This window comes from Pyrus communis, chromosome 2 (assembly GCF_963583255.1).
Source record: "Pyrus communis chromosome 2, drPyrComm1.1, whole genome shotgun sequence".
NCBI lineage: Eukaryota > Viridiplantae > Streptophyta > Magnoliopsida > Rosales > Rosaceae > Pyrus > Pyrus communis.
The window spans coordinates 2,918,201-2,938,939 of NC_084804.1; the positions used below are offsets into that span (position 1 = coordinate 2,918,201).

The 20,739-nt window shown below is 37.2% G+C and overlaps 3 protein-coding genes across 3 annotated transcripts; 2 read left to right on the forward strand and 1 right to left on the reverse strand.

Moving 5' to 3' along the window:
• The first annotated feature begins 64 nt into the window (after nucleotides 1–64).
• Nucleotides 65–7,191, forward strand: LOC137725299 (vesicle-fusing ATPase-like). The gene is made up of 21 exons (XM_068463942.1): nucleotides 65–338; nucleotides 578–674; nucleotides 773–854; nucleotides 965–1,015; nucleotides 1,491–1,664; nucleotides 2,114–2,268; nucleotides 2,358–2,466; nucleotides 3,314–3,413; nucleotides 3,495–3,550; nucleotides 3,721–3,786; nucleotides 3,911–3,993; nucleotides 4,079–4,212; nucleotides 4,511–4,721; nucleotides 4,975–5,106; nucleotides 5,193–5,253; nucleotides 5,377–5,436; nucleotides 5,656–5,714; nucleotides 5,830–5,917; nucleotides 6,084–6,206; nucleotides 6,507–6,572; nucleotides 6,666–7,191. Exons 1-21 carry the CDS (start codon nucleotides 152–154, stop codon nucleotides 6,807–6,809), a joined length of 2,238 nt encoding a protein of 745 aa, XP_068320043.1. The 5' UTR covers nucleotides 65–151; the 3' UTR covers nucleotides 6,810–7,191.
• Nucleotides 7,192–10,886: 3,695 nt separating this feature from the next.
• LOC137722980 (linoleate 13S-lipoxygenase 3-1, chloroplastic-like) lies at nucleotides 10,887–16,407 on the forward strand. Its single transcript, XM_068462124.1, has 7 exons — nucleotides 10,887–11,268; nucleotides 11,656–11,924; nucleotides 12,225–12,771; nucleotides 14,144–14,337; nucleotides 14,519–14,823; nucleotides 14,940–15,206; nucleotides 15,411–16,407. The coding sequence occupies exons 1-7, from the start codon at nucleotides 10,887–10,889 to the stop codon at nucleotides 16,174–16,176; spliced, it is 2,730 nt and encodes a 909-aa protein (XP_068318225.1). The 3' UTR covers nucleotides 16,177–16,407.
• A 2,925-nt stretch (nucleotides 16,408–19,332) lies between these two features.
• Nucleotides 19,333–20,226, reverse strand: LOC137726430 (uncharacterized). The gene has a single exon (XM_068465360.1). The coding sequence runs from the start codon at nucleotides 20,042–20,044 to the stop codon at nucleotides 19,598–19,600; it is 447 nt and encodes a 148-aa protein (XP_068321461.1). The 5' UTR covers nucleotides 20,045–20,226; the 3' UTR covers nucleotides 19,333–19,597.
• Between the last annotated feature and the right edge of the window lie 513 nt (nucleotides 20,227–20,739).

Below are 20,739 nucleotides of genomic sequence, written 5' to 3' on the forward strand. Positions count from 1 at the left end.
CTAAAAACACAAAAATCCAAAAATTTCAAAGTTCATCGTCTCTTTCCGATCAAAGCAGAAAAATTAGACAAAAACTTCATCATCTCCATTTCTTACAACCAAAGGAACCAGAAATCCTCCACCCAGAACTCTTTCCGTCTCCGATCAAAAAATGGCTGGCCGGTTCGGCTTATCCTCCTCTTCGCCAGCGGTGATGATGACCGTCACCAACACCCCGGCCCCAGATCTCGCTTTAACCAATCTCGCCTACTGCTCCCCCACCGATCTCCAGAACTTCGCCATCCCCGGCACCAAGCTCAATCTCGCTTCCGTCGGCGACTCATTCGTCCTCACCGTTTCATATCCTTTTGATCTTCACGATTTCTGATTATTTTTATAATTTTTGTACAATTTTTCCCTGCAATCTGTCATTATTCGATCACGCCGTTTCTGCTCCATTTTTTTTTTTTTTTTTTTATGATTTGATTATAATTAATTGTGAAATTGCTATGATTTAGTTGGAAATTTTGAAAATTCAATTGCTTGGAGTTGGTGTGGATTTTATGTTGTGTTTTTTGGTGGCCTTAATTGAAAGAAACTGGTCATCCAAGCATACAGAGCGGCCACATTGCGCTGAATGCAATCCAGCGGCGGCATGCTAGGGTTTCTAGTGGCGATTCTATCTCTGTGAGCAGGTTAGTCAGGCACTCAATCAATCAAAGGATCACTGGCTCGGAGCTGAGGTTTTGGTCAATTTTGGTTTCTAATTGTGTTTTTGAAATCCCTAATTTAGATTTGTTCCACCGGAGGATTTCAATCTGGCCCTGCTTACGCTGGATTTGGAGTTTGTGAAGAAAGGCACTAAGAGTGAACAGGTATTTGCATATCGATTTCAATGTTTACATTATTGTTTTCAGTTTTCTGTATGAATACAAATGCCATTTTAAGCATTGGGGATTTGAAGGGCTTCCGGATTGTTTTGTAGGTTGACGCTGTTGCCCTGTCAAAGCAGCTTAAGAAAAGGTTTATCAACCAGGTAACTTTTGCTTCTACACTTGTTTTTCATGTTTGTTTATATCGTCTGGTTTTTGTTGAGGAATATATGCATATGTTTATTTGTGCACCAGACAAGCAAATAATGATACAAATTTTGTTCTAATTTCGAACATGATCCTTTCTGAGGCAAGTTACCAAATTGAACATGTGTATTACTAAATGAAGATTTCTTATCGATCCAATGCATGTGTGAATTTTGCCATTAAATTAAGGAAGGAATAAAAGCAACTCATGCTAAATTATTTTGGTTAGAACTTAGAACGTAGTGGTCAAGTACTGATTCAGTTATAATAGATTCTAACTTCAGCCATATTTGCTTGAAAAAAATCAGCCATGTTCTTATTTCCCGATTTGTTTGATGGATCTTTCTCTCTCATTTAGTTTTCCCCCCTTTCCCATAAGTATATATTACTGCAGGTCATGAATTTTGAAACATTGTGCCTTACTATGCGCAGGTCATGACGGCTGGACAAAGAGTATCATTTGAGTTTCAGGGGATCAACTACATTTTTACTGTCAATCAAGCTGCAGTAGAGGGACAAGAAAAGTCTAATAATGGTATTGAAAGAGGGATGATTGTGAATGACACATATTTCATCTTTGAAACATCAAATGCAAGTGGAATAAAGGTGAGATTTTGATATTTATCTTTACTTATTAATATAAATTGTCAAATTATGTCAGACCCAGTAGTTTTAACTGGTGGAAAGGACTGTATGACATATTTTAGCATCATTGTCTTGGCAGGCTACATAGATTCTTATTCTGTGTTCAGAAAACGCAACTTCATGTAGTTGCTAATAGTTATCATTATAGGTTTTTCATGACCCTGTGTTTACAATAAGAAAACACAAAATCCTATATTAAATTGGTTGAACTCACTTCATACTTGGCCGTGAAGGTCTTGTAATGACAAATCAGCTTTGCACTTGCACCTTTGATCACTTATTTAGCTGCATGTTTTATGCAAATCAGAGTCGTGATATGATGGCCATTTACAGGAAAACATTTTCATTATCATTTAGAATACAATATCAAATAATGTATTGAAATTTGATATCTAAATTGTATTCTCCAGATCGTAAATCAGCGTGAAGCTGCAAGTAGCAACATTTTCAGGCACAAGGAGTTTAATCTTCAAACGCTTGGAATTGGTGGCTTAGGTGCTGAGTTTGCAGATATATTTCGAAGAGCTTTTGCATCCCGTGTATTCCCTCCTCACGTGACAAATAAGTAAGATAACTGATTCTTCAAGCTGCACTGATATCTTGTTGGTATATCTTTATACCACGCTCCTTATTGGAAAGATTTTGATGTCCCAGATTAGGGATCAAGCATGTAAAGGGTATGCTGCTTTATGGGCCACCTGGTACTGGAAAAACTCTCATGGCTCGTCAAATTGGAAAGATGTTGAACGGGAAAGAACCAAAGGTTTGGAGTTTGATCCACCTTTTTTTTAATAAATAATCAAATTTCTGAGTTGTCGATTCTCTTAACACTGTTTGGATGAGAGAAAAAACTTGGAATTCGAACAAAAGTCAGAATTTAGAAATTGACGTGCACCAATTCCCTTGTTTGGATTCATAAACATAGAAATTTAGAATTTTTGTGTGAAAATAAAAAACTTGGAATTTGGGGCGCCTAAGTTTAAATTCCGTGTAAATAGTTGGCACCCATTCTTCTTTTAGGTAGCCAACAATATTAAAAAATTCTAGGAAATAAAATTCTGTCATTCAATTTCCGTCAACCACCACCACTCATTCTTCTTTTAGGTAGCCAACAAAATTTACAAATTCTAGAAAATAAAATTCCATCATTTTAATTTCCGTCAATTTGGAATTCCTTAGTAATCTTCAATTTCCTCATCCAAACGCACTGTTAGGACTAAGAATTTGTTCTTTTCATTGGTCTGGAAGTTAAAAATTTATGAATGTTTGAATGTTTTCTAAGTTTCAGCTGTAATTTCAAATAATACTTACCAATTGATGACACATGAAACTGAGATGAAATTAAAAACTAAGTACTCATTGTCACAATCTTGTATTCTCGTTTTTCATAACAGGCATATGTAATGAATCGATTAAGTTCTGCCAGTTGTAAACAGTGAACCATGCCGAATCATGTTTTAACACATTATTTTGATGCTAGTACATTATTTAAAGGTTCCAAAGCTATTTGAGCATGTCTGAATGATTTTGGATATGCAACTTTTCCTTGTATAGGTTCGTTATTAAGATGCTTTGGTGATTGATGAGATTTTTATTTTTGTGTTCCGCAGATTGTTAATGGCCCTGAAGTTTTGAGCAAGTTCGTTGGTGAAACTGAGAAGAATGTTAGGGATCTATTTGCCGATGCTGAGAATGATCAAAGGGCTCGCGGTAAGGGAAAATATATATGTCAAGTGCACTTAGGTTGGTTTTTCAATAATTTCTAATGTCATTATGTCCTTAATTCCCCAGGAGACCAGAGTGACTTGCATGTGATAATCTTTGATGAAATTGATGCTATTTGTAAGGTATAAAGATTTCTTACCCTATGCTATTTACTAAGATTCCTTATTCACCTACATTGTAAAACCTCCAAACCCTTTGTTTTCACAGTTGCATAGCTTGAATTGGATCAAAACGTTTCTTACTCTATGCTATTTAGTATTTACTATAACACATGCTTTATTTTGCAATACAGTCAAGAGGATCAACTAGAGATGGTACTGGGGTTCATGACAGTATTGTGAACCAGTTACTCACAAAGGTTGGTGAAATTTACAGTTGTGCTTTTTAAGTCTTGCAAAAACTTACAAACTTTTCTAGGCCAGTATATCTTCTTTGTGCTCCTAAGCAATCTCATCAATCTGTCTGTGAAACTTCTTTTTCAGATTGATGGTGTGGAGTCTCTCAATAATGTTTTGCTTATTGGGATGACAAACAGAAAGGATTTGCTTGATGAAGCGCTTTTGAGGTGCTCTCTCTCACTCTCTCCAAACTCATTACACAACATGTTTATTCAGTAAACATCTAATTTTTTGTCTTTTTCTTGTTTGTAGGCCAGGACGTCTGGAAGTTCAAATTGAGATAAGCCTTCCTGATGAAAATGGTCGTCTACAGATTCTTGAAATTCATACAAACAAGATGAAGGAGAGCTCTTTTCTTGCTCCGGATGTGAATCTCCAAGAGCTTGGTATGTGCATAAGTGACATGCTTGCCAAATCCTTATTAATTTGTTTCACCTTTTAATCAATTCCTCTTTTTCTCAAAAGTTGTAATTTTACATAATAAGACTTTTTTATGTGGGCGGAGGGGTATGATGTTTTTTCAAAATCAATGACCTTGGTCCTTGAGATTGGAATATTCTTTGATTGTTTAATGTTCCAAATTCTTAATGCATGAAACTTTAAGGATCCTGACAATAATTTGAACCTTTCCTGTGTATCCATGAAGGAGATAGAAGGCTTTGCTTATATCTTTCATGTTTGCAGCGGCTCGAACGAAAAACTACAGTGGTGCAGAACTTGAAGGTGTTGTTAAAAGTGCAGTGTCATTTGCTCTGAATAGACAACTAAGTTTGGATGATCTTACCAAGCCAGTGGATGAAGAGAGTATTAAGGTTACTATGGATGATTTTCTACATGCACTCCAAGAAATTGTACCTGCATTTGGAGCCTCCACTGATGACCTTCAAAGATGCAGGTATGGCTTGAGATTGTACTTCAGAACTATTGAATAATAGTAAATAAATCTGACCCGCTATTTACCTAGTTTCATCATTTTGTTAAATTAGACCCATCTACGAAGAACTGGCCCTCGTAAAATACAGAAATCTTGATTCTGGTCCCTTTAAAATGACATCATGTTTTTTTGGTAGTTTGAAGCGAAATATGGAGCCTATTAAATGTTTTTATTTGTATTTCATTTCCTCATGGTTCTGTCACTTGATTTGTAGACTTAATGGAATGGTGGATTGTGGTGATCGTCATAAGCACATTTATCAAAGAGCTATATTATTAGTGGAGCAAGTCAAATTGAGCAAAGGAAGCCCACTTGTTACATGCCTTTTGGAAGGCCCTAGTGGCAGGTAAGCATAATTGTGTGCATTTTTATTCTATTTTCATTTTCTTTTTGTTTACTTTGTGCATTCTTAACTTTACCCATCTTGGACAGTGGTAAATCTGCACTAGCAGCTACCGTTGGCATCGACAGTGATTTTCCTTATGTCAAGATTGTAAGCTTCCAAATTATTTGTTTCCCTTTACATATGTATATGCTTTTCAAGAATTTCCAGTCTTTTAATAATATATCTGCTTTTTATTCCTGTTACAAATTTTACGAGTCTTTAATTGGATAGGTTTCGGCTGAGACAATGATTGGTCTTCATGAGAGCACCAAATGCGCACAAATTGTGAAGGTTTGTTTTGTCTTCTTGAACAATTTTAGTTTTAGAGATGTCACTTTCATGACTCAAATATTCAACTTTCCGACTAATGCAAAATATTCAGTATTCTTGGATGATCTGTTTGTTTACTTATTATCCTTGTGTGTGTAAGTATAGAAACGCATATGGATGAATGTAGCCTTATTGATATAGTTTTTGTTTTTGCTTTCATTTCTTTTATTTTCTGAATAGGTTTTTGAGGATGCATACAAATCACCGTTGAGCATCATTATCCTTGATGATATTGAAAGGTCATTACTGCTGCTCTAAGTTTAATTGACTTTTGTGACTCATCGTATCTTGTCTCCAAAAGCCTTTAGCAACCATTTATCTTGAATAAATTGTTATTTTTAATTTGCATTGCAGGTTACTGGAGTATGTTGCTATTGGTCCAAGGTTTTCCAATTTGATATCTCAAACACTGTTGGTCCTACTTAAGCGTCTCCCTCCAAAGGTTCGTCATTTACCCTCGACTTCATTGAATATCAATGATACCTATTAGGATATCTATTAGCCGAGTGATTATTTTTTGGAATGTGATTACTTTTTTCTTGCATCTCTGAAGATTTTGGAGTTTGGATGCCCATAATATTTGTTTTTAACATTTCTCTCCTCTTCAGGGGAAAAAACTTCTGGTGATTGGAACAACAAGTGAATTGGGCTTCTTAGATTCAATCGGTTTTTGTGATACCTTCTCTGTCACTTACAATGTTCCCACACTAAAGACGTTGGATGCAAAGAAGGTAATGAAAAATTTGCTTCCATTTTGGTTAATTTTTTGGCTTTACATCTTCAGCTGTTTTGCTTTTAACGTTGTTGGTGAGTGAATGTTCTCGCTTTCCAAATATGATTCAGTGAGCATGTTTTTATCAAAACAAGGCTTGTATCGCTTCGCTTCCAAGAAAAAGTGAAAGCAGTCTGCCATCGTGGCTGTATATTTCTTGGAATAAGAACTGCATGTTCGTGTTTTTATCTAACGTGATGTTATAGAAACTTTAGACTTTGTACGTAATACCCTAATTTCTACCTTTTTCTCATCGTAGGTGCTATCACAATTGAATGTTTTTGCTGATGAAGACATCGATGCAGCAGCAGAGGCCCTGAATGATGTAAACTCCGCCCTCCTTAATTTTCTTCATCCCTTCGTTCTTTTTATATTTCTCTACTGTTAATATCTAACTTTCATCTATGTCTCTCTCTAGATGCCCATCAAGAAGCTCTACATGTTAATTGAGATGGCAGCTCAGGGCGACCAAGGAGGATCTGCCGAGGCAATCTACTCCGGAAAAGAGAAGATAAACATCACTCACTTTTACGATTGCCTTCAGGACATTGTTCGATATTAGTTTATATGGCATTGTTCTAGGATATGAAAACCACAGAATTCTTATCCTTCGATAGTTCGGCTAATTATTCACTCTTATGTTTTAGATACTCCTTCCCACTTTTCGTTTTTGCTTTTGTTTCGGGTTTTGTTGTTGAGGAAAGGAGAGATGTTTTTTTTCGCAGGCTAGTGCTTTCCCCTGTTGGGATTAATCCTTGGTTGTTTTGAGTTGTACCCTGGGTGTAGTATTGTATAGATTGAGGAGAACATGGAGGGATATTACAGTCCCATGACTATTATTTCGGCAGACTTGATTTTTGTTATTCGTTCTATGAGGGGTAATACACTGCCATGTGTAAATTTATTGCATTATTGGATTGAGATGCCATGATGGGATTGGCGGTGGACCTGTTTCGTGTAAGTTACTCTCTTGTTCTAGTTCTAGTGTCTTTTTTTTTTTCAGGCTAAGATGCTGCCATCAGTGATGTGTATTGGTAAATGTCACTGCTATAAAATGGATGCCTCCCAAACTGATTAAACGATGGGAAAAAAGTCGTTAACTTTGCGCGACGAAGATTGGCGTCGCGCAAAGCTGTTTTGTGTGATGTAGGTGCACTTACGTCGCCCAATGTAGTGGAAAAAACGGTAAAGCATTCTTGGTTTGGCGCCAAAATCTTGCGCGACGGCTCCTATTTAGCGTTGTACAAACATACTTTGCGCGACGAAATTTGCTCCATTGCGCAAATATTTTTTTGTACTAGTGCATTCGTGTTTAGTTTCAGAAATAATTAGCATTCAACTTTCAAAAATGGTGTAGTACCGTTCAGTTTCAGAAATAATGCAGTACCGTTCGGTTTCAGAAATAGTGTGTGTGTGTGACTGACGCACGGATCATTCACATCTGTTTTTTATTACTTCTTTTATTATTATTATATTAAACTTTTGTCATTTTTTATTAAAGTGTAGTTTTTTTCATTAAAATTTAAGCCGTTTTCATTAAAAAAAGTTATAGGATGATTTTTTGTTAAAATAAACTTAGCCCAAACCTTTTTTATTCAAGTTTTCTAAAAAATTTGGTCTTCCTAACATTTATTAAGTAGCGTTCCTAAATAATTATAACGCTATATTATGTTTTTGAAAAGTGAAAATACAAGTAGAATTTAACACTCATGCAATATCAAACACGTTTTCATTTTTTTTCTTCTCAAAAATTGGTTTCGGATGACCTACCGGATGCCTTCTCATGTTAAACGTAAAATTTAATATTTTCTCTTTTCATTTTACAAAATGCTTTTGAAAAACATTGCCAGACATGTCATTGTTGGGTTGATGCCTCCCCTACATTTGACAATTGATCTATAGCATTATTGTTTTCTCTAATAAGAAAAATTCGTATTGGAGTTCACGGAATCATGCATGGCTTTGATTTTAATTTTAAATCTCGTGAAACATAATGCAATTTAACTCATGTGTCACGTTTTATGCTATCAACACGCAGGAACTATATGTAGAATTAAAATGAAAGATACGTAAAGAGTAAAGACACATACATGTTGTCCCCTCTCAAAAAAGACATGTAGTAATGGTACAAATTACTAGTTAATAGTGAAGGAAATCGAGGTTTGAGCATAAAATCAATCAACAAAAGAGGAGTGGTCAAACTCCTAATATATAAATTTTTAAAGGATCTGGTTTCTCTCCTCTCCCATCTTTTTTCCTCCTTCTCCTTTTATTAGAACACTCAAGATTAAGCCGCATCATCATCTTGTTTTACCTTATTTGAAGAGAAAAGAAGAAGAGGCCACTGAGAGACGAGAGGGGGTAGGGAAGAGAAAAAGGGAGGGGAGAGAATTCAACTCTATTTTTATATAGTTTTTCTTTTGTTCTGATATGGGACGTTTTTACTTTCTTGTCCTCACAACTAAGACCATTTGTTCTATCACTCTATTAACGCGATCTTTATCATATCGATCCCATTTCAAAATGAAGATTGATCATTTAGCTAGCTCACAAAACTTAGTCATGGCTTGAAGCTTCCCTCGTTGAAAATATATACAGAAAACTTGTCGTGGACATATGCAGTGTAAGACAAGAGACAATGTTGCAGAGGCAGCTGAGCTGCAATGACGTAGCTAGAAATTATTTGGTGGATGGGCTAAGCTAAAATTATTATTACGAAATTAAATTTTTAATCCTATGTTACCTACGTAAAGTTATATAATAGTAAAAACTTGAATGTAGTAATTTGAAGCAAGAATTTTATGCTATGTTTTCTAGGTTTCTAGCCTTCAAAGCTTTCAAGCTAATAAAATAAAGAACCATTTGTGGTATGGAAGTTTTAATTTAATACTATTAAATATAATATTGGTTGAAGTGATGAGTTTATTTAACAACTATTAGCTCTTATTATTCTTAAAAACAGTCTTACTAATAAAAAATTTCATTTGTTAAGTGGAATATGACAATTAAAAATCATAAACTAACCCAAAAATTAATATTTTTAAGCTTGAAGAACCAAAGTCTCCATATGCTTTAGCCTAGGGGAGCCTTGGACTTGGCTCTGAGCTGAAGCAATGCAGTTGATCCATATGCGTAGCTTTGCGTTTTGCACGTGTTACTTCTGCATAGGTTAAGACTGGTACAACACGTAATGGAAAAGCATTCACGGGTACGTATGCATGCATGACAACATAGCATACGACCTTGTTGAATTGGTTCTTTAGTTCACGTGCATGTCGGGACCATCCTCTAACTCGACCTCAAGAAAAATCTACAGAACCATATCCTACCGCGGAAACTTGACAATGTAAATTAGTAATTACCAAATGAATGATTTTATTATTAGTACAAGAAGATGTAAACACACACATCTTTTAGTTTCTCAAACACTTTTTTGTCTGTTTCATTTAATTGTAATAAGTCGATGGACAAAAATACATAAGAATAAGTAAGAAGTTAGAAAAAGTATGAAAATCATTTTTCTTAATAAAACTATATTTTAAATAATAACATTTTATCACAATGACAATAAATAATCATATTAATGCATCATGTTGTGGGTTGGATCCTCACCTATTATGTTAGTATGTGGTAAGATGCTACGGTTGCAGACGAAAAATGTGTAAAATAGTAGTATAAACCACTGACTCGTTTTTGGAAAAGTAAATTTGACATCCAGGCCAATTCAACCATTTGTTTAAATTACTCTCATGTAATTTTCTCGCAGGACAAGAAAAATGGAAAAATGTCTTTTGGTCAAAGAGAAACAATTAATATGTTTGGTGCTTATCAGTGAAGACAGAATAGCAGCAATAATATGGCAACCAATTAAACCTGTCACGTGATTATATTCCCTACGGCCACACAGACACAGTCGAGAAACCAATTAAACGTGTTACATGATTATCTTGTCTAGTGATTAAAAAGTGTGTAAGGTACTCTTTACAATAGTGAAAATGTATTGAATCTTTATATGACAATATGAGTTCAAAATAAATTGAGAAGCGTTATTTTTGCTAGCTACCGGTGTAGAGAAATTTTTAATTATAATAAGAATACAAATGGTAAATTACGTGTTTTAGTATGAATAGAATCCTGGTCCGTCCACGTACCCTTTTCTACTTTTGCACATCTTCTTAAATTTTTGGTCTTGTCGAATGAAATGAAAAAGTGTGTAGATATGACCAATTATTCTAGGGGCCTATATTTTATTACTTCTTGAGGTCAAAGGATCCTTTTTTGTGAGGATTTCGAAAATCGTCAAATTACATCTGTTCATCGTACATCTTGCGATAAAAAATTATTATAAATTATTTTATTTAAAATTAAATATAAACAGTACCTAACGAAAACTGATCACACGATACACTATGAACGGATGTAATTGGATGATCATCCCTCCTATATGTTGTTTGTCTTGAAGCCAAACTTAGCTTAATTATTTTAGCCCGATTATCTTAGTTAAGGCCTTTAGCTTGAGATTGATTTTGTCAATTTTAGTGCAAAATGTGGCCTATTCGCCTTGGCTGAAGATGGCCTTACGGTCCTCGCTCATCCTACTCTATATATAGGCTATAGTTATTACACCCAATTAAGCTATATGGCAATGAGTGTGGGTGCACTTACTCATCCCAATCACGTTTCAAAACCAATGGATATCATGTGGCATGCTAATTGTTACAAGCAATTTTCCTCGGCCATTTTCTTTCCTTCAACAAAGAGAACTAGATTCCGAGCGATGAGGAAGAAGAGGGCGGCATTCGCAGAAATAGTTTGTTGCAAGTTCTCCGCTGCAGTTGATGTAGAGAAACCTGCAGCAGCAACGATGTTGGAACTCACTGCGCTGGTGACTGTTCGGAAAAGTCAGAAAACGATCATAAATGTCATGGACATGATGCTTCATTGGTTTGACAATCACGCTCTTGATCGTCATAATCAAGAGGGTGTTGTTCTAAAGCTTGTTAGTACTGAAACTGAATCAAGTAAGCTGCCTAATTGATTCTATTACTAACTATTGCCTAATTGATTCTATTACTAACTATTACTGAATCAACTAAACTCTCGATCGTCACTACCAACATCGTTATAGCAACGAACTGTTTGTTACGTACATACCAAGTAAGCTGCCTAATTGATTCTATTACTACAGCTTGTTAGTACTGAAACTGAATCAAGTAAGCTGCCTAATTGATTCCATTACTAACGACTGCCTAATTGATTCTAGCAACGAACTGTGTGTTACGTACATACCAAACTGTGATATTTTTTTTTTTTTGTAACTATAATTTCCGAAGTCTTTCTCCCATTGACGTGTTTACAATATTTGACTTAATTTTCCTTTGATTTTGTGTGTGTTGAAACAAATTAAGATCGGATGTCGCCAAAGCGGAGCGATGAAGCTAGATTGGTTTGGACAAAGAACCTAAAGATGGGCTCTGATCAGAAGAGCGTTTACGAAGTCAAATTTATGGTGGATCCAAAATTTGGGATGCCAGGAGCCATCACGGTGAGCAATGGATATGAAAACGAGTTCTACTTAGAAAGCGTCAACATTGAAGGTGTTGTTGATTTTCCATGCAATTCTTGGGTTCAACCACAGAAGGTGATGTCTGTACAAAGAATCTTCTTCTCTTCTAAGGTACTTGAGACACCAAACTTAAGTTGACGATCATGTATATACATGCACACAGTTTGGTATTTATTGTCAAACTGTGAATCTGGACCAAGTTAGGTTAGTTGGCTTGGGCTGTACGCCCTTTGAAAGAAAAATGAAAAGTAAATCTGGACCAAAGTATGTTAAGAGATTAAAAAATTGCAGTAATATTTTGATTTTTTTTTCTTTTCATTTATGTAAAATTGTTTAGTACATGTGTTGCGAGATTGAAATCTGATTACCTACACGCTGATCATCACGACTTTGAGGCTTTGGATTTTGCAGGCATACTTACCTGGTGAGACACCCGAAGGGTTGAAAGAGCTAAGAGAAATGGAGCTAAGGCAGCTAAGAGGTGATGGGAGAGGACTTAGAATACCGTCCGATAGAATATACAACTACGACACATACAACGACATTGGAAATCCAGATAAGGGAATTGAATTCGTAAGACCGACTCTTGGAGGCAACAAGAATCCACACCCTAGACGTTGTCGAACTGGCCGCCCTCCGACCAAGACAGACGAGAATATGGAGTCACCAGTGAACGAATCCACGACAATTTATGTGCCTAGAGACGAGGAGTTTGAGGAGGCCAAGCAAGAAGCTCTTGATGTTGGAAAGTTGAAGGGTATTCTGAGGCATATAATACCTACAGTAACAACCATTGTTAGGGACAGTAACTTTTTCAAGGGCTACTCAGACATCAACGGTCTGTATAGCGACGCGTCTTTGCTTGAAAACAAGAAACGAAAGATGAAGCTTCCGTTGGCAAAGATTTTTACCAAAGTCCAAGAGAACCTCAAATTTGACCCTCCAAAATTAATCTCAAGTAAGCATTTATATATCATCTTAATAAAGTAGAAAATAGTTATTTCGGATCAAACAGTTAAAGTTTCAGAGTGATGCGTTCAGTAGCGGGGGGAGAGAGAGAGAGAGAGGAAGAGAGGGGGGGGGGGGGATTCCACACAATTTTGCTATTGATCCCCGTATACCCCAATAAGAATCTCCAATAATTAGGCTCAGTTTAAGTTTATGTCTGCATGCTTTTGATTTCTATTATTTATCAAAACACTATTAATCAACAGTATAGTGAGTTCAATCAATTGAAAGGATTGATCAATAATCTTTAAAAGTGGTGTATTTGCTTATGGGAGTCAAATTAAAGGTTGTGGTTGCTTAAGTGGAAAAAAAAAAAATCTAATATCATACGGTCAAGAACTTAAGATCACTATATGGTTATAATTGATTGTATACGTCGAAATAAATAATGACATTATTGATAATGACGTCATACAATGACTAGTCAAATTTTAAGAACCAATCATGAATTATATATCTAACTAACAAAATGTTAAAACATCTACTTCTTTATCATGACCTAAATGAGTTCAAATCCAACCTCTGCCACTAGCCACGTTCCACCACTAATAACATTGATATTGTCCCCACTTAATCACCCGTGCAATCAATTAGTATGGAGTTTTTATACAAAATACCTTGATGCAATTAGAAATGGAACCATTTGATATAAGTGTATTTGTTTTTCAGTTGGCCGATGTAAGACCATTTGCTTTATTTAACATGCCCCCTCACGTTGGACCACTTTGGATTTGGTCACACGTAGAGCTACATTAGTCATGTTTGTAAGGGAACCCAATAATTTAGCCCCAAATCTAAAACCCTTTCTAATACCATGTTAAAGTTTCAGAGAGACAGACCGTAGTCCACCACTAATAGCATCGATACTGTGTTCTATGAACGAACTAAACATATAGATATCGACTGCCATCTTGTATGGGAAAAGGTCCAAAGTGGAATGATTATAAAACGGCTCACACATCAACTTCATAGCAACCTGCGGACAAGTTCACAAAGCCGCTGGGCCTATCAGTTTGATAAGACGGATCTGGGATTGATTTTAAAACGGCTCACATAATTTACGATCTACTTGGCAAGTTGGGAATTATCAACATACATTCTAACTTGAGGGGAAGTGTTGAGAATAAAGAATGATTTGGGATTGATTTTCCCAATCTGTATATTGTAATTTACCCTTGATTATAGGAGTGTAGGAAAGCAAAGATATTGTATAGGCTAATTTCTGGGATGTAAATTGTTTCCTGTCCAGTATATTCAACGTGGTAATATACAGAAATGTTCCAGTTTAAATGTATACAATCTCACTCCCATAATTATTTCAGGGGATACATCTTCTTGTTTAAGAGACGACGAATTCGGGCGTCAAGCAGTTGCAGGCATAAACCCTCTGAGCATAGAAAGGCTTACAGTTTTCCCACCCGTAAGCAAACTTGATTCATCCATCTATGGTTCACAAGAGTCAGCACTCGAGGAGGAACATTTAATAGGCCATCTTGATGGAATGTCCGTACAACAGGTGTGTATAATGTATGCTAATCTTCCGTTACGTGCGCATAGTACAAGAGCGAACTCATCATACCAAAAGAGCTAAATCCTAAACTCTAAATTTCATCACCATCAGATGCCAAAAGATATATGTTTTATAATGATACAGATCATGATAGAATTCACTACAATAAATTGTGTTTAATTTGCAGGCATTGGAAGAAAACAAGCTGTTCATATTAGACTATCATGACATGTTTCTTCCATTTCTCAACCAAATAAATAGTTTGGATGACCGAAAAGCTTATGGAACACGTACAATTTTGTTCTTGACCTCATTGGGAACTTTAAAGCCAATTGCTATTGAGCTTAGTTTGCCTCCAACAAAGTCAGGTTCAGCACCCAATAAGCAGGTTCTCACACCTCCAGTTGATGCTACAGCATATTGGCTTTGGCAACTAGGAAAAGCCCATGTCTGCTCCAATGATGCCGGTGTTCATCAACTAATTCATCATTGGTATGCACAACAATTTCCATAATTCGGAGGATTGACGTAATAGTAAACATTCATTTAGACTCATCAGACAACTTTCTACTCTGCTACCAATGATAAAATTTTGAATTTTAAAACAGGTTACGCGTTCATGCATGCATGGAACCACTTATAATAGCAGCTCATCGCCATTTGAGTGTAATGCACCCAATCTACAAGCTCCTCAAACCTCACATGCGATACACCTTGAAGGTAAATGCATTGGCTCGTCAGGAGCTCATCAACGCTGGAGGCATCATCGAGTCTAATTTCACTCCTGGCAAATATTCCATGGAGTTTAGTTGTGCGGCTTATCGAGAATGGTGGCGCTTTGACCTTGAAGGCCTTCCGGCAGATCTCATTAGAAGGTTCGGACGTTATGTTTATTGCCAAACATATCCATCTATTTTGTTATTAGTCTGACTTTAACATCATATTTGGACAAGTTTCACCAAATTAATTATTCGGATTGACAATCTGACAACCTAATATATTACATTGTCTTGCAAAAGGTGAGTAAACTTTTCCTTGAGTTGATATCTTATTAACTTTATTGTCGTCTCTATATGTAGAGGAGTAGCAATACCAGACCCAACTCAACCCCATGGGCTAAGACTACTAATTGAAGACTACCCATATACAACAGATGGACTCCTCATATGGTCAGCAATTGAGAGATTGGTTAAAACCTATGTGAATTACTACTACTCTGATGCAAGTGTGGTTCAATCAGACACAGAACTCCATGGATGGTACCACGAGTCAATCAATTTAGGGCATGCAGATCTTTCCCATGCAAGCTGGTGGCCAAAACTCTCAACCCCAAATGACCTAATCGCAATTCTCACCACCATAATTTGGATCACAACCGCCCAACATGCTGCCCTAAACTTTGGCCAGTATCCATACGGTGGTTATGTCCCAACTCGCCCACCACACATGAGAAGACTAGTGCCAAATCAGCACGATGATCCCGATGAGTACGCCAATTTCGTAAGGGAACCACAGCAATATTTTCTGTCATCATTGCCTAGCTTTTTTGAAGCAACAAAGTATATGGCAGTTATCGACATCATTTCTGCTCACTCGCCTGATGAGGAGTATATTGGGGAAAGGAAGGATTTGTTGTCGACGTGGTCAGCTGACACTGAGATTGTTGAAGCATTTTATAGGTTTTCAATGGAGATGAAGAAAATTGAGAAGGATATTGAAGGAAGAAATGGTGATTCAAATCTGAGGAACAGATGTGGGGCTGGGGTCTCACCATATGAGTTGCTCATGCCAAGCTCGGAGCCTGGCGTTACATGCAGAGGAGTTCCTAATAGTATAACAATCTGAGGTTAATTCCAGGCAGTTAAATTCTTGTATATAACTAATTTATAAGTATCAACCAGTTAATGTAATCTTCCTTGTACAATACCATAATACTTGCATCCGCATTTGGGGATGCACACATCCTTCCATTTAGAAATAACGTATTTTGATTGAATAAAATCAACGATCAAACCGTTCAACTTATTAATATTCATTTGGTTATCACTTCTACAAAAATTCATTCAAATTAGAGGTCGTTTAATCATCTAAACGTATTAAATAAGTTGACGGTTCATCATGAATATTTTACTTGGTACTTACACTGTCGATTTGTTCTATACATTTGAATAACTAAATCATCTCGATTGTAATGATTTTATGTAAAAATGATCTTAAATGAAGATTAAGAAATGAAACAGTTGATAATGAAATTTGTACGATCAAGATACATTATTCGTAAGAAGGAAGAAGCTTATTCCCAAAAGAGGAATGCAAGTATTATTATCCGATCAAAAAAGGGTTAAATTCATAACAAATAGTTTGAACCCTTTCCTTTTCCAACCAAATTGATTTTTTTTTTTTTTTTGTGTCAGATGATAAATTTATTACCAACAAATTATAATTGCATAAGAAGAGGCCCAATTACATGAAGAGCACAAAAGAAGATATGGACCCCCAAAACCAAAACCCAAAAGAAATTTGAGCCTAGAAACAGAAAAACCGTACAATCCTGCTTGAGTTGTGGCCGCCGAAGCATCGCCGAGAAACAGAGATCCAGCCATTCAAATCAGCAAAAATGATGGAAAAAACGACTCAAAGAATTTCCACAAAGCACCACATAGATCAGAACAGCAACCACAACCCAAAGAAAGCTAGTGAGATATGACCAATCAACAACAAGGTCATTGAAGGCAAAAAAACCCACCGAGGACAAATCTATGGCAAAATGGTGCTGTGAACACCTGAGCCGGAGCTCTACGTATCTCCGAGAAAATCGCGTCAAAACGCGTTAAAGGCGAGTGACTGCAAATTTGTAAATATGTGGGGTGGAGGAAAGCCGGAGACAGGTGAGAAGCGTAGGGTGAAGAAGGAATAAAACCATGTAGGTTGGGGATCGAAATTGAAGGCTTAGGTTTTGAAATTGATTGATATATATACCCAGAAAACAAAGAATAGTGGAGCAAGTTAGGCCATCTCCAAAAAGCAGGGCTTGTTTTAGTCATCTGATTTTTTCAAAAAATTAATATTTTAATGAACAGTGCATAGTTATATTTTTTATCATCTCTAACTGAGGGTCAAAATGTCATAAGGCTCGTTTTAGTCTTATCACAAAAAATCATCTCCAACCAAAGGCCAAAAGGTCAAACATAATTTATTATTTAAATTTTAAAACTACAAAAACTTAAATTTAAAAACTACGACTAAAATTTAAAAAATACAACTTAAATTTAATAACTACAAGTAAAATTAAAAAAAATACAACTTGTATATTTCACGTCTAATGTGAGAGGTGTTACTTAGAGTTAAAATAAATAAAAAATTAAAAAAAAAAGAAAAAGAAAAAGGAAGTGGATGGGAGAGTCCCACGTCAGCCGCGGGAGAGGAAGTAGGAAAAAATATGGAAATGGGTGGGAGAGATTTGAGTAACCAAAGATGCTTATAAAAGTCACATCCCAACGTCCAACTTTTAACAAATCACCTTTGGCCCTATAATTAAATATTTTTTAAAAACTTTTGGTCCAAAAAACAAAAAAAAAATTCAAATATAATGGCTAGCTGATGTCAGCTAGCTGTTGCATTCAAATTTTTGACCCGGCCTAGGGCTAGCTGGCTAGGTTGGGCCAGCTGGTTGGCCCTTTGACCCTTTTTTGTCCAGTGGGGCCCACGAGTTATTTGGCCTAACTCTTGATTGAAGACGATTTTTGGATTATTTTCGACCCTCTAAACCCTTCAATTGGAAATGGTCTTACATGCCTTCTGGAAGGCCCTAGTGGCAGGTAGCATGATTGTGCGCACTTCTATCCTTTTTTCATTTGCACTGTCCCGGCCCGTCCACCATACATGCGGAGATAATTGCCGCAAGAGGATGACCCAGAGCATGCGGCTTTCATAAGGGATCCACAGAAATACTTGCCAGGTTTATTTGAAGCAACGGAGTGTACATGGCTGTAATAGATATCCTTTCAACTCACTCATCGGATGAGGAGGTATACTGGGGGGAGAAAAGACTTCTCAACCTGGTCAGCTGACATGGTGGTCACTGAGGCATTCTACAGATTTCCAATGAGATGAAGCGGATTGAGAAGTAGATTGAACAAAGAAATGCTGACTCAAACCTTCGGAACAGATGCGGGGCTGGAGTATCACCATACCAGCTGCTCATGCCAAGCTCAGAACCAGGGGTTACGTCCAGAGGAGTGCCAAATAGTATATCATTCTGAAGTTAATCAAACGAATAGCAATTTCTGAACCTGGCACCAACCCTACTCCTTTTCCACGATACTCAGCCAACAGACAAAACCTAATTGAGGTGACGATCAGAAGCCAACTATCGCTCCACACCAGACGTACTGTACCTCAAACAAAATACTAACAGTGGACTGCTATTGTATAAGCTATATTGTTTTGGATGAAGCAATGCTATCAGTAGAAATTACTTCAGCAAAATCAACGCAAACCGAACAGAACAATTACCCAAATTAGATCAGAACTTCGTGGGGATGTGTTTTGTTCGTCAATGAGAGTAACATATCAGAAATTTGCAAGCTCAAAACGAGTGAAGTGGGCAGAACTAGCAGTTCACTACCCCCTTTCACGAGAAGAAGCAGATTTGCAATCTAAATATTGTAACAAAAACTATAATGTCATCACCACTTACAACCCCTTTAAATTCCTATAAATCCAAATTCCGATTTCTACACATTTTAACTGCCTTCAAGATTCAAGATAAACACCCTTACGATCATCAGCTGATAAAGTTCAAGCCCTTAGGGCAATGGTTTATCACCCAGTCATTATGGTTTAATATAAACAAACACGGGCGACGTGGGCGTAGTCAAATTAGTTAGAGCAATGCACGCTCCTACCTCACACAAGTCTGAATCTCCCTTCCCGTTTGGTTTAGTTTAGAATATCGATTGAATAAAAGAAAGTACATGAACATAAACGACCACCCAAGGATGACGTGTTTCAACTTTCATTATCCACAAAAGTAAATATCTACAACAAAGATCGCCAAAATTCCACTAACATGTAACTGAACCAATAAGCAAACACCTTTTTTCTTTCTTACAAAAAAAGAAAAAAAGAAAAGAAAAAAAAAACACTAAGAGACTCCAATTTTCCACACTTTCTCAATAATCGACATACTACCCATTAATCCACAAGGCAAATTAACAACATATAACAAAACAACAGGCCGTAAATTACGAGGACGAAGGGGGGCTTAGTCGTACTTTTCTCTCCAGGAGAAAATAAGGAAGAAAACCCAAGACGCCGCCAGCACGACGTCGCCGACCGTCTGCCTCAGCCAGTCCCAGGCGAGGTCCTCCACCCGCCGCTCGAAGTAGCACCTCCACAGCGCCATGAAAACGTGGAGCAACGTGCACCCCTTGGCGAAGAAGCTCTGGAACTCGCAATCTTTCACGAAGGAGACCATGAGCAGCAGGAAGCCGATCGCGAAGAGGAGGAGGCCAGAGAAGGAGTCGCAGGTCCGAATCAGGAGCTGGTCGTGGGGGGTGGACCCCAGCAGCTTCTGGGCGGTCTCGATCCCATGCCCGAAGGTGTAGACTTCCGTCATGTAGAACATCATGAGTGCCCCGCAGGATATGGCGATTAGGGAGTGGAGGAGGCAGATGACGAAGAAGGCCGACGACGGCGCCGGCGACGACATTGATCAATCGGACGGCTGTGATTGATTTATCGCGGCGTCGGTGCAGTACGCATCGTTATGATCCTACCAAGAACCCTAGTTTCTGAGAATTGGGGAAGAAGGTGAAGCAGAAAGATGATTAATTTACTTTTTTATTTTTTTATTTTTTGTTCAATTTCTGATTCAGGGAGGAAATATTCAAAAATGTGTTCTCGGTTTTCTACTAGTTTTTCGATACGGTGAGATTCCAGGATAAGGTTCCGGTGGGCCCCACAGGACGTCGACAGTCGGCATGCGGTGGACTAATTTGTCTTGGATGAACACGTGTCGAGATCGTAGCAGTGCCGACAGATTCCGTTGGGACCTACTGATTCCATAAGTATTCCGTAGTCGGGATTTTTTACTGTGACCGACATGGTATCATTATATAAATAGTGAGATATGTGTCTTAAAAAGTTAATAATTTAAAAAATAAAATTTTCCACCATGTATATAAAAACACGTGGTATACCACTTGTATTCCCGTCACAACCAAAACTTTCTCTCTGTAGTCAAGAAGCTGCCCTTGTCTCCAAACACAAGAGCAGACACGGTGATCGCGAAACGACGTCGTCTGAAGCTGATGTGGTGGATACCTACAGATTCAATTTCGGTTGAGCAAAAGATGAAGAGCTTCTTGTCCTACTTACCGACCAAAAATACGCGAGCGTAATTGT